This window comes from Pristiophorus japonicus, chromosome 4 (genome assembly GCF_044704955.1).
Source record: "Pristiophorus japonicus isolate sPriJap1 chromosome 4, sPriJap1.hap1, whole genome shotgun sequence".
NCBI lineage: Eukaryota > Metazoa > Chordata > Chondrichthyes > Pristiophoridae > Pristiophorus > Pristiophorus japonicus.
Window position 1 is genome coordinate 161,763,750 of NC_091980.1, and position 13,642 is coordinate 161,777,391.

The 13,642-nt window shown below is 43.9% G+C and overlaps 1 protein-coding gene across 1 annotated transcript; it reads right to left on the bottom strand.

The window, feature by feature from the left end:
• Positions 1-427: 427 nt before the first annotated feature.
• LOC139262715 (EEF1A lysine methyltransferase 3-like) lies at positions 428-5,301 on the bottom strand. The gene is made up of 3 exons (XM_070877868.1): positions 5,140-5,301; positions 4,067-4,178; positions 428-849 (listed from the first exon to the last, which is right to left on the bottom strand). Exons 1-3 carry the CDS (start codon positions 5,299-5,301, stop codon positions 428-430), a joined length of 696 nt encoding a protein of 231 aa, XP_070733969.1.
• Between the last annotated feature and the right edge of the window lie 8,341 nt (positions 5,302-13,642).

A 13,642-nucleotide genomic window follows, 5' to 3' on the forward strand; every position in this document is an offset into this window, starting at 1 on the left:
CATGCTGTGTGGGACTGGAGTGGCCTGCAGCAACATTGGGACATTTGGCTGTAATCGTAAGTTTCCCTCGACATTTTACTGGTTCCAGCTCACAAATTACCAGATATATTACAATGAATTGCATAATTTACCATGCTGTACTTGGAACTGAAGACCCGTGTGTCGTTAATCTCATTACCACTTTACAAGCGCATTGTGATAAGGTTTGCCTACGTGATCCAACTATCCTCATGCAGAACAAATAGGCCCCTGGCCGAGATATCAGAGAGCATTCGGCGCGCGGGATGTCCCTTCACGTGGTAGAAAGGGAGCATGGGAGATGGGGTTACATTTAAACAATGGATGTTCAATATTTCGTCTATAATTTAAAATGCTAGTGATAGGGAAGCTCGCTCAATACCAAGGTCAGGTTAGAGTAACCAGCAGATTATTTATTTTCAGTTAGGAGTCCATCCCCGGGACTTGTCGCAATTTTGGTCATTTTGTACACAATAATATCTTTGTCCTCTAAATTGTCAACAACCTGGCAGTTAAAATGCTGAGGTAGAAGCTCCTCGTGAAAAGAGGTGGAGCCATTCTTTTCTCGTATTTCGGTAGAGAGGTAAATTGCACCGCCTTGTTTGACGAGATGGCGCAATGTTTCTACGAGCGCCGGGTAGGTAACTGAGCTGTATACAATGTCCGAACCCAGGACGAAGTCATAGTCGGTAAGAAAGTTAGTGTGGTCTTCACCCCATTTCAGGGGACGGACTTTTATACGTTGTCTACATGCAGTGGGGATGTTGATGCAGACATTGTTTTCTATTTGTGTCATGATGTTCGGTTTATCTGTTATGGTAACATCTCCACCTGACAAGAGAGAAAAAAAGCCATGTCCATTTCGGTTTGTCCTCGACTGCTGATCCTATATTGTAATCACAGAGCAAAATGTAACGGCGTCAATGTATGGGGATATGGGATCGGTGTTACCCCCTCGTAACATACGGATACAGAGGTTCGATTACAGCACCTCGACTCACTTGTCCACGCCAACAATACGTAAACATTTCGTTAATTTTGGGGTCATATTCCTCGGTGCAACGGCTGAAAGCACGAAAGCATTCAGCTCAGCTTAGATATGAAAAGCAGTTTACACAGAGAATGTCCCAAATTGGCAGAAACAAGTTACTGGCACAATTCACTTCACTTCACAAGAATTGTACTTTGCAGTGATAATTATAACCTTGCCAAGTCACAAATTTTGAGCCGTTGGATGCGTGGATTAGTATCGGTCAGGTATATAGAATCATTCGTGTCAATCACACAGCAGCCAATAGATCGGGAAGCAATCTGTCTCTCAGCTCATGCCTAGGGACCCGGACCTGCCCGTCAACAGTGTAATGCCGAATTCCGTGTATATGTTTCAGGGACGTTAGAAGAACTTGGAAATATTTACAAACCACTGATCAACCATTAGGTCTAGTAATCTTTCAGTCGTTCAATACAGTAGTTCTTTAACAATTCTCACCCTCGTGCTCGAGCCCCTCCTTGGCCTCGCCGCTCACGATCTCTGTAAACTTCTCCAGCCGTACAACCCATAAGAACTCTGCGTTCGTTCAACTGTAGCATGTGGAGCGTGCCTCACGCCCACCAACATAGCTTTGGCCACCATGCCTTCAGCTGTCTAAGCCAAAAGCTTTGGATTTCCTTGCCTAAACCTCTCAAGCTCTATCTCCTCCTTTAAGACGGTATTTCAAACTACGTATTTCACTTAGCTTTTCGTTGCCCATCCTAATATCTGTTTCTTTGGCTATGTGTCAACCTTTGCCTGATTACGCTCCCGTGAAGCATCTTGGGACATTTCATCATTTATTGGGGCCATATAAATGCAACTTGTTATCATTGCATTTTTGATCCCAATCGTCAGAAGGTGAGCTTTGGATTCACAGAATCTAAGACACAATGACATTGTACCAGCTGGATACTGTATCATTCTTTTTATCATTTATGGATGTCTGTCACTAGATCCCACTTACATAAGAACATAAGAAATAGGAGCAGGAGTAGGCCATTTGGCCCGTCGAGCCTGCTCCGCCATTCAATAAGATCATGGCTGATCTGATCATAGAGTTAGCTCCACTTCCCTGCCCGCTCCCCATAACCCTTTACTCCCTTTACACTCAAAAATCTGTCTAACTCCGCCTTAAATATATTCAATGACAGAGCCTGCACAGCTCTCTGGGGCAGAGAATTCCATAGATTTACAACCCTCTGAGAGAAGAAATTTCTGCTCATCTCAGTTTTAAATGGACGGTCCCTTATTCTGAGACTATGTCCCTTAGTTTTAGTTTCCTCTATGAGTGGAAATATCCTCTCTGCATCCACCTTGTCGAGCCCCGGCATTATCTTATCAGTTTCAATTAAATCACCTCTCATTCTTCTGAACTCCAATGTGTATAGGCCCAACCTACTCAACCTATTTTAATAAGTCAACCCCCTCATCTTCGGAATCAACCTAGTGAACCTTGTCTGAACAGCCTCCAAAACAAGTATATCCTTCCTTAAATACGGAGACCAAAATTGTATGCAGTACTCCAGGTATGGCCTCATCAATACACTGTACAGTTGTAGCAGGACTTCTCTGCTTTTATACTCTACCCCCTGGCAATAAAGGCCAACATTCCATTATCCTTCCGGATTATTGCTGTACCTGCATACTAAAGTTTTGTGTTTCATGCACAAGGAGCCCTCGGTGTCTCTGTACTGCAGCACTTCGCAATTTTTCTCCATGTAAATGATTAGTTGTTTTCTATTATTCCTGCCAAAGTGGATAACCTCACAGTTTCCCACATTATACTCCATCTGCAAAACTTTTGCCCACTCACTTAGCCTGTCTATATCCCTTTGCAGATTTTTTGTGTCCTCCTCACAATTATCTTTTCCACTCATTTTTGTATAATCAGCATACTTGCCTACATTACACTCGGTCTCTTCATCCAAGTCATTAATATAGATTGTAAATAGCTGATAACCCAGCACCGATCCCTGCAGCACCCCACTAGTCACTGTTTGCCAACTGGAAAATGACTTATTAATCATGACTCTCTGTTTTCTGTATGTTAGCCAATCCTCTATCCATGCTCATATATTAACCCCCAACCTCGTGACCTTTTATCGTGTGCAGTAACCTCTTATGTGTTACATGCTCAATAATTACTGAAGTTTCAATTGGCATCTGCTGATAGAACCAATTAAATGTCACCTTTTTTGCTGACAGGCTCAAAGCTTGGCTCATTTAATCGTTGTATACTCGGATGGCGTTGGCTGAATTTATTGAGGATTCGTATAAAGCAGCAACAACAACGACAACAACAACTTGCATTTATATATCGCCGTTCTTGTAGCCAAGTGGCCCAAGGCGCTTTACAGGAACAAAATGGACACCAAGCCATATAAGGGGATTTTACGACCAACTTCGTTAAAGAGGCAAGTTTTAAAGAGCATATTAAAGGAGAAAAGAGAGGTTTAGGAAGGCAATGCTACAATGTCTGATCTGATTTTTAAGTTAGCTGCCTGGCCAGGTGAGTTGGCAGTCCGATCCATTGCCAAACTACGCCTGCTCAGTGGCCAATCTGCGCATAAGTTCACACTAACAGCAATAGAAATGGACAGGTAACCAGTTTATGGTGATGGTGGTTGAGAAATAAACGTTGGGCAGTACACCAGGAGAACGGACATGTTTTTCTTGAAATAGTGCCATGGAATCTTTTCCATTCAGAAGAGAAGAGATGGACATCTCGTTCGGAAATCTTTTAGGCTTCATTTACATTCTCTTCGAAGATGGTATGAACACTAAACAGCAAGGAGACTGAGTTTTCCCAATCTACGTTTACCAGGGGCGAGGGAGGGTGGGGGGAGGTAGAGGTGGGGGTGGGGGTGGGGTGTGTGTGTGGGCGGAGCTAAGTCAGCATCCTCCAACACTCTCGGACTGGTAACACGCCTTTCCCGATACAGACACGCCTTCTCATTATTGCCCGTGTTCCTTTCAGACATCACCAAGGCAGTTAACTTCCACCAATTCACTTACCAAGTAGGGTGGCTAAAATCCCTACGATTCCAGTGCCCGATCCCAGCTCAATTACTTTCTTGCCATTAAAACTGATGTTCTCCCTCTCAAAGTACCGGCAAAGAGCAAGCCCCTGAAAAGATGAAACTCATGTACGTTAAGATTAACTTATTCGCAAAGCGATGCAACTGTTTTAGATCCAGACGTCTGCTGTTAACGGAAGCTGGGAAATGGGAACAACTAATGCCCTACAGAGATAAAGGAGGCTCCTGCGAACTGTTGTCATTTGGACACTATCGCCCACCTCCCAAAGGATTCAGATCAGCACTGGTGAGTCGAATCATAGTGTGTTCTGGCTCTCTCCTGCTGATGCAACGAGTCCCAGAATTGATCTAACCCGTTGCCCCCATCCGCACTCACATGATGCAGATATACGGAACACAGTCAAAGCTACACCGACGACTCAATGTGAAGATGCAGCACTGGTTGTGGTATCGAGTCTCAGAGAACGAGAAGGTCTCGGTTTTCAGTCCTGGTCTGTACTGCGTTACCAACCGTCGTGAGTACCAGCCAATGACCTTGCTCCATAGAGCTAGCACTGTGAGGAGAGCTTCGCTCTCAGCAACAATGTCCACGGCCTCTGTCGGCATTTCGCCTCAGACCTCGCGCGGAGAATAGCAATTTCGCGCGAGGAAACAGCGGGCAATTGTGGAGCAGCACAGGTCAGAACTCCAGGAGCGCGGGAAATTGGAGGGTGGAAATATAAAACACCCCATCAGTGAGGGCAGATTATTAATCAGCTTCACTGAGCCTCAAAACCTTGTTAAAACGAAGAATTGAGATCAGAGAAATATATATTGTCTGTTTGAAATGTATTTGAGAAATGCACGTACCAGCCAGCCACACAACGTACTTTGGACAAGATGTGCCAGATCGGTAACATATTCTCCAAACCCAGCATCTTGTTTCAGAAAATAAGAAACATTTCAAACTGTAACTTAGAACAGAGACAGAGTAAACGGTAATTTTTTCTTTAAATAAATAAGACGTGACAGGCCGACGTTTCCTCTATCCGGTTAATCCATTTGACTTACAGCTTCCCAGACATATGCAGAATAGCCAAGATTAGCATTGATGAATCGAACGATCTTGAAGCTGTATCCACAGAACTCATATTTGTTCTCGAAGGTGATCGTAGTCGACACGCCAAGCCTCGCATCGTCGCTGGAATGCTCCAGATGCCGAATGGTCGTCATCCTTTCTAATCTTCCTCTCGAGTTCCCCTGATGGGTTCTCTGTGAGCTGGAATGGATTCGCTCCAGGCGTAGGATTGAAACAGCGTGAAAATTTCTGGAAACAACAGCACATGCATTTATATAACGTCCCTCGCGTCCTCGGGACGTCCCAAAGTTCTCACAGCCAATGAAACGTGGCCACTCCTGCAATGCAGGCACATTGGACTGCCAATTTTGCGAATAGTTTTCCCCAAACAGCAATGAGGTAAATGCCCAGTAGTGTTGGTTGAGGGAAGAATGTTGGTTAGGATATCGGGAAAACTCATCTGAGTTGCTTCAAATAATGACATGGGTTCTACACATCCATTTGAACAGGCAATGGTAGCCATGATTTAAGGTCCCGCAAGAAAGGCGATACGTTTCAAACTGGAGCGCCCTCTCTGTCCAGGAGCAACGTGCTGGTATGCATTAGTTGCTCAGATCTGGCAGTGGGACTGAGATATAAGTCAAAGTTCAGAATGCCTCCCCTGAGCCAAGCTCACAATATAACTTGAGTCATTTGGTACAACATTATTGCATTAGTTTGACCGCTATAGGATTACGTCGCCCCTAATGAGAACTATTCTAAACTTTGCTAATGGTCTCCATAAAACGGTAAGAAGGTAGGTGAGTTATGCAGCCAATGGCGACTCTTTGACTGAAAGTACACGGAAAAATCGGAACATAAGATTGGATGCGGCACAACCAAACATACCTCATTCCTCTGGCCGCTGCCAGTGTTTCGGAAAGGTTCATTTCTCACTACCACTTCATGAAATTACTCTTCTTGGATTTGTTGCTACAATCAACCCGCTTTCCTCCATTGGACGGTCATTCCATTTACTCATCACCTTCGCCTAAAATACTTAGATCTAAACTGTGTTTCCAACACCGCTTTTGAGACTATGCCCTCATCTTATTGTAAATCTATAACCATATTAAACGTATTGATGCCATTTGGATTTGAAACACTGTTATAAGACCCCCCACCCCCACCCCCATCCATCCCTTCAGTGGTGTCTTATATTTTTCAATAATTGGGCGTTCGCTTTCACTTTCAGCCCCCTCCCACATTTCAGCTGGTATCTCATCCCACCGTGGTCAATAATAAATATACAGTCCCAAAACTAAATTGGAAGCAAAACATCAGCATCAGAAAGTGAACTTGTTGCAACTGTATTGCATTATTGCTACGGTTACACAATTAATTTGCATATTTAGGGAACGACTCTATCAAATTATTTCTCTTGAATTATTGATACAATAAGTCTCCATTACCTCCATTGGAAAACCATTCCATCCACTCCTCATCTTCGCCTAAAGTAGTTAGAGCTAAATTGTCTGTTCAATGCCCCCCTTCAGACGGTACCCTCTTGTAATTGTAAATCTATGACCATGTTAAACATATTGACGTTTACCTTGTCTCTACCCTTTAAGGGATGACATATTCCAATAGCATCGCTAGCCCGCACTCCACCCCATCCCAGCATTCTCTTAAATAGTCAATTATATTTTACAATAATAGCACGATCGCAGTGATTTTTCTTTTTTGCCCCATTCCCACATTTCACTGGTTCATCTTACCATGGACAGTGGCAAATGGACTGTCTCAAATCGAAAATGGTAACATAACAAAATCATCGGAAAGGCAGCTTTTGAGAGAAGAGCTCAGGCAGAGATTCACCAAATGTTATGATTAATGTTCGAAATAAAACACGTTTGTGATTAACGTGCGCTGGTGGCTTGCAATGTTGGGAATGCTTCTTTTACCTTACACACAACTGAGATGTGTTAAGATCGTGGTTCCAAGGTGGTTATTTTATTCCATATAAATTTTTATCCACATCACCTGAATCAGTGTCTAGCAGGGCTACGGGCCCCAACAATATCCCGACTGAGGTGGTGCAGAATTGTGCTCCAGAACAATTCCTGCCTATAGCCAAACTACTGCAGTATAGCTACAACACTGGCATCTACCCAATAAAGTGGAAATTGCTCAGGTATCTTCTATCCGCAAAAAAGAGGACAACTCCAATACGTTTATTTCACAATCATCAGCTACCTTTCAATTATCAGCAAAGTGATGGAAGAGGCCATCAACAGTGCTATCAAGTTGTACTTAATCTCCTATATGCTGTCCACCAAAGCTCAGATTGGGATCCACCAGGACCACTCAGCTCCAGACCTCACTACAGCCTTGGCCCACAAATGGACAGAAGAGCTGAAATCCAGAGGTGATGCTTGAATGAGTGCTCTTTAGAGAAAGGCAATATTTGACTGCGTGTGCCATCAAGGAACCCATTAAAATTGAAGACAATGGGAATCAGGAGGAAGCCTCTCTGGGCTGGAGTCATACCTAGCAGAATGAAAGATGATTGTTGTTTTTTGAGGCCTATCATTTCAGCCCCAGGCCATCACTGCAGGAGTTTCTCAGGGCACTGCCCTAGGTCCAACTACCTTCAGATGCTTCATGAATGACCTTCCCTTCAAAAGAGTGGGCGTCCATTGATGTGTGCACAGTGTTCAGTTCTATTTGCAACTCTTCAGATAATGATACATTCTGTCCCCGCATGCAGCAAGAACTGGATGACATTCAGGCTTGGGCTGATAAATGGTAAGCAACATTTGCACCGTATAAGTGCCAGGCAATGATTATTTCAAGCAAGTGAGAGTTTAACCAAATCCACTTGACAGTCAATGCCATTTCCAACGTTGAATTCCTGACCGCCAACAACCTGGGCGTTACCATTGACCAGAAACTTAACTGAATCAGCCACATAAATACTGAGGCAACAAGAGCCGGTCAGAATTGGGCTATATTTCAACGGATGACTCACTACCTGGCTCCCCAAAGTCTTTCCACCATCTACATGCCACAAATCAAGAGTGTGATGGACGACTCTTCACATGCCTGGATGAGTGTAGTTCTAACGACGCTCAAGAAGCTCAACACCATCCAGGACAAAGCAGTCTGCTTCAGTGGCAACACTTTAAGCATTCACACCCTCCACCGGCGCACCATGGCTGCGTGTGTACCATTTACAAGATGCACTGCAAGAACTCGCAAAGGCTACTTCGACAGCATCTCCCAAATCCGTGAAGGACAAATGCACCAGGTGCATTGCAATACCACTGCCTCCAAGTTCCCCTTCAAGTCACACATCATCCTGAGTTGGAAATAAATCGCTGTTCCTTCATAGTCGCTGGATTGAAATTTTGCAACTCCCTCCCTAACAGCACTGTGGAATACCTTCAGCACACAGACTGCAGCGGGTCAAGAAAGCGGCCTACCACCTCGTTTTCAAGGGCAGTTAGAGATTGGCAATAAATGCTGGCTATACCAGCGAAGCCCACATCCCATGAATACATTTAAAACCACAATTACTCAGATGGGGGGAGGGGGTGAGAGGCGGAGGACCTAGTTATATGCCCTTTCTATCAGAGAGGTCAGAGAGGCACATTTTCGACCAGCGCGAATTGTAGCAATTGAAAAGTTAATTAAAGCATATTTTGGCCTGCATTTATATTGATAATGGCAAAAAGAATACAGAACTCTGTGTCCTTAAATAAATGACAATATTTGACTGCATTATTTCCCACTTCGTTGCATGTACAATGTACTAACTACTCCTCATTTCACTGCTCCATTGATGGAACATGACGTTAACCATTGTGCACAGGTCTGATTACTGGTTGAAGGATTAGTGTCGGGACTCTACGCCCAACATAACTATTGATAACAACACTTCAGGTCCCAGTAACAGAGTAACAGTGCTGGCGTTGCTCCTGCTGCAGACACTGTGGGTTTGATATATTCCGATCGCAATTCTGTTATTTGGGGATGGTGTGGATATGTCTCAGGCTCTGAAGGCCTGACCCTAAGGGTAAGCTTTGGACAATAGATGTCTCTCTTGATGGCTCCTGGAAACCTGTTGCCACGGCTTTGAAGTCTTGAGTCAGAGATTACAATACATCCATTATGTCAATGCAAGCAGCCCAGAGGAATATTCCCACTCTTTTACTTGTTGGAATATGAGTATTCGTCGCAGCAATTACCAAAGTTGTTGCCACCAGCTTTGGGGAAAACTGCGTGAGGCAATCTCTTCAATCAGGAACTCTTTCAAACCCAATATGTAAAATTCTCGCAGCTGGGACAACTCACTCAACCGCCAACGAGCTGCTCAAGAAAGCAAAGGAGCCATATTATGTAAGGCGGTCATTACTCAAACCAGACCCTCCGGGTTAAAAGGCTATGAGACACTTTGATCAATCGAATTACGTAGTAAAGGACACACACTTCTGGTGGCACAATTGCTGTCTTACTGCACATTTACTTCAATGAAATAGAGAAGATTATGACTACATTTTACATTTTTCTGCCTTATGCATTTACAAATATATGTTATCCTTGTGCACTTTAAGCAACTTCTGACTGTGCCGTCACATGAGGATCTTGCAGTTTATGTTAATGGCTAAAATTGCAGGAAATTGACCTATCAGAGGTGAAATTCACTTAAGAGCTGGAAAATGTAAATCAGGGTTCAGAAGAATCGTCTGAGGTGGACTACTTTACAGATCGTTTGGCCACTGCGCCAAAGCTGACACCTGTGTCAATTAAAATAAAGCGAGCTGGCGTTTGACAGATTAGCAGCAGAAGGGACAGTTGATGCAGAGTTTGAGGTACAATCAGAAAGTTAGTGATGCAGAGAGGAAGAAGAGAAAGACAGCACTTAATAGAGGGTGTGACAAGAATTGAAGGCTCAGGACAAAGGGATTCAGGCCAATGAGTCCAATGAGAAGGTGAAAAATAATTGCTCTGCTCTTGAACTGAAAGGGATCGGTGCATTATCTTCTCTGGCCCTTTTATTTGAGGAAGCATAGCACCGACCACATTAATAAATCAAATTTTAAAGAAGAATGCAATATAGCTAGTTTTGTCTGAGCATTTGAAATTGTTAACAGGTCGCTACAAATTGAGCAATCGTGAATTGGGAAAGTGGCTCAGGAATTCGTGAACCTGAGACATGGCTCGAGGGTGACCAAGGCTGGGAACTCAAACTCCAGGGGTATACAACATGCAGGAAGCATAGACAGAAAGGAAAAGGAGGTGGGTTAGCATTGCTGGTTAGAGAAAAAATTAATGCGATAGCAAGGAAGGACATTAGGTTGGATGATGTGGAATCTGTATGGGTAGAGCGGCGATATACCAAAGGGCAGAAAACGCTAGTGGGAATTGGTTGTATACAGATGAGCAAACAGTAGTGGTAAGGTTGGGGAGAGCATCATACAAGAAACTAGGGATGCAATAAAGGCACAGCAGTTATCATGGGCGACTTTAATCTACATATAGATTGGGCTAACCAAACTAGTAGCAGTACGGTGGAGGAGGATTTCCTTGAATCTATTACGGATGTTTTTTGAGACCAATATCTCGAGGAACTAACTAGAGGCTGGCCATCCTAGACTGGGTGATGTGTAACGAGAAAGGACGAAGTAGCAATCTTGTTGTGCGAGGCCCCTTGGGAAGAGTGACCATAAGATGGTAGAATTCTTTATTAAGATGGAGAGTGACACAGTTAATTTAGAGACTAGGGACCTGAACATGAGGAAAGGTGACTTTGATAGTATGAGACGTGAAGTGGTTAGAATAGACTGGCGAATGAAACTTAAAGGGTCGACGGGGGATAGGCAATGGCAAACATTTAAAGATCACATAGATGAACTTCAACAATTGTACATCCCTGTCTGGAGTAAAAATAAAACGGGGAAGGTGGCTCAACCATGGCTGAAAAGGAAAATTAGGTATAGTGTTAGATCCAAGGAAGAGGCATATAAATTGGCCAGAAAAAGCAGCAAACCTGAGGACTGGGAGAAATTTAGAATTCAGCAGAGGAGGACAAAGGGTTTAATTAGAAGGGGAAAAATAGAATATGAGAGAAAGCTTGCTAGGAACATAAAAACTGACTGCAAAAGCGTCTACAGGTATTTGAAGAGAAAAAAGATTAGTGAAGGCAAACGTAGGTCCCTTGCAGTCAGAATCAGGTGAAATTATAATAGGGAACAAAGAAATGGCAGACCAATTGAACAAATACATTGGTTCTCTCTTTACGAAGGAAGACACAAATATGCTTCCGGAAATACTAGAGGACCGAGGGTCTAGCGAGAAGGAGGAACTGAAGGAAATCCTTATTCGTCAGGAAATTGTGTTAGAGAAATTGATGGGATTAAGGCCGATAAATCCACAGGGCCTGAGTCTGCATCCCAGTGTACTTAAGGAAGTGGCGCTAGAAATAGTGGTTGCATTGGTGATCATTTTCTTACATTCTATCGACTCTGGAATAGTTCTTATGCACTGGAGGGTAGCTAATGTAACACCACTTTTTAAGAAAGGCGGGAAAGAGAAAACGCAGAATTATAGACTGGTTAGCCTGACATCAGAAGTGGGGAAAATTTTGGAATCAATTATTAAAGATGAACTAGCAGCGCATTTGGAAAGCAGTGACAGGCAACATCGATTAATGACAGGGAAATCATGCTTGTCAAATTTTCTAGAATTTTTTGAGGATGTAACTAATAGAGTGGACAAGGAAGAACCAGTGGATGTGGTGTATTTGGACGTTCAAAACGCTTTTGACAAGGTCCTGCACAAGAGATCGGTATGAAAAATTAAAGCACATGGTATTGGGGGTAATGTATTGACGTGGATAGAGAACTGGTTGGCAGACAGGAAGCAGAGAGTCGGGATAAGCGGACTCTTTTCAGAATGGCAGGCAGTGACTAGTGGGGTGCTGCAGCTCTCAGTGCTGGGACCCCAGTTATTTACAATATACATCAATGATCTAGATGAAGGAATTGAGTGTAATATCTCCAAGTTTGCAGATGATACTAAGCTGGGTGGCGGTGTGAGCTGTGTGGAGGCTGCTAAGAGGCTGCAGGTTGAGTTGGACAGGTTGGATGAGTGAGCAAATGCATGGCAGATGCAGAATAATGTAGATAAATGCGAGGTTATCCACTTTGGTGGCAAAAACATGAAGGCAGAATATTATCTGATTGCGGCAGATTATGAAAAGTGGAGGTGCATCGAGACTTGGGTGTCATGGTACATTAGTCATTGAAGGTTGGCATGCAGGTGCAGCAGACGGTGAAGAAGGCAAATGGCATGTTGGCCTTCAGAGCTAGGGAATTTGAGTATAGGAGCAGGGAGGTCTTGCTGCAGTTGTACAGTTGTACAGGGCCTTGGTGAGGCCTTGGAATATTGTGTTCAGTTTTGTTCTCCAAATGTGAGGAATTGGGTTCTTGCTATGGAGGGAGTGCAGCGAACGTTCACCAGACTGATTCCAGGGATGGCAGGACTGACATATGAGGAGACACTGGATAGACTGTGCCTGTATTCACTGGAGTGTAGAAAAATGAGAGGGGCTCTCATAGAAACATATAAAATTCCGACGGGACTGGACAGGTTAGATGCAGGAAGAATGTTCCCGATGTTGGCGGAGTCCAGAACCAGGGGTCACAGTGTAAGGATAAGCCATTAAGGACCTAAATGAGGAGAAACTTATTCACTCAGAGATTGGTTAACCTGTGGAATTCTCTTCCGCAGAGAGTTATTCTGCCAGTTCGTTGGATATATTCAAGAGGGAGTTGGATATGGCCCTTACGGCTAAAGGGGTCAAAGGGTATGGAGCGAAAGGAAATAAGTTCTGTGGTGAATGTTCAGTCATGATCTTATTGAATGGTGGTGCAGGCTCGAAGGTCCGAATGTCCTACTCCTGCACCTATTTTCTATGTTTCTATGCTTCTATGTGTTGCAGTGTTTCATTTGTGTCCATCCCATGAACGCTTGGACATGTTGACTTCTTACTTTCGTTCCTTCTGACGAAACGTCATCGACCGGGAATGTTACCTCTGTTTCTCTATTCACATATGCTACCTGGCTTGCTGAGTATTTCCAGCATTTCCTGTTTTTATTTCACACAATTCACAGACTGAATTAAGGGGGATACCACATCCTGGGAGAGTGTGCTCACTTACCTAGTAAAACACGAGAATTTTGGATATCAGTTCTGCACCATACCTGGAACAGGATCGGATAGCCTGCTATTCCAGTCATTCTCATGAGGGAGACATGGAGGGTTTGTGGTGCACCATCCAGCTAGATGCTGACCGAGTTATTTATTTGGCTATGAAGCGCATGGAGAGGCAGCAGCAACATGTGGGAGAACCCAGATCCAGCACCCAGCTCCCATCCAGAAACAAAGCTGCAGATCCAGGATGGCCCATTTGCAATAGCCATTGGCACAATGGATCAGAGGGACCAGGCAGA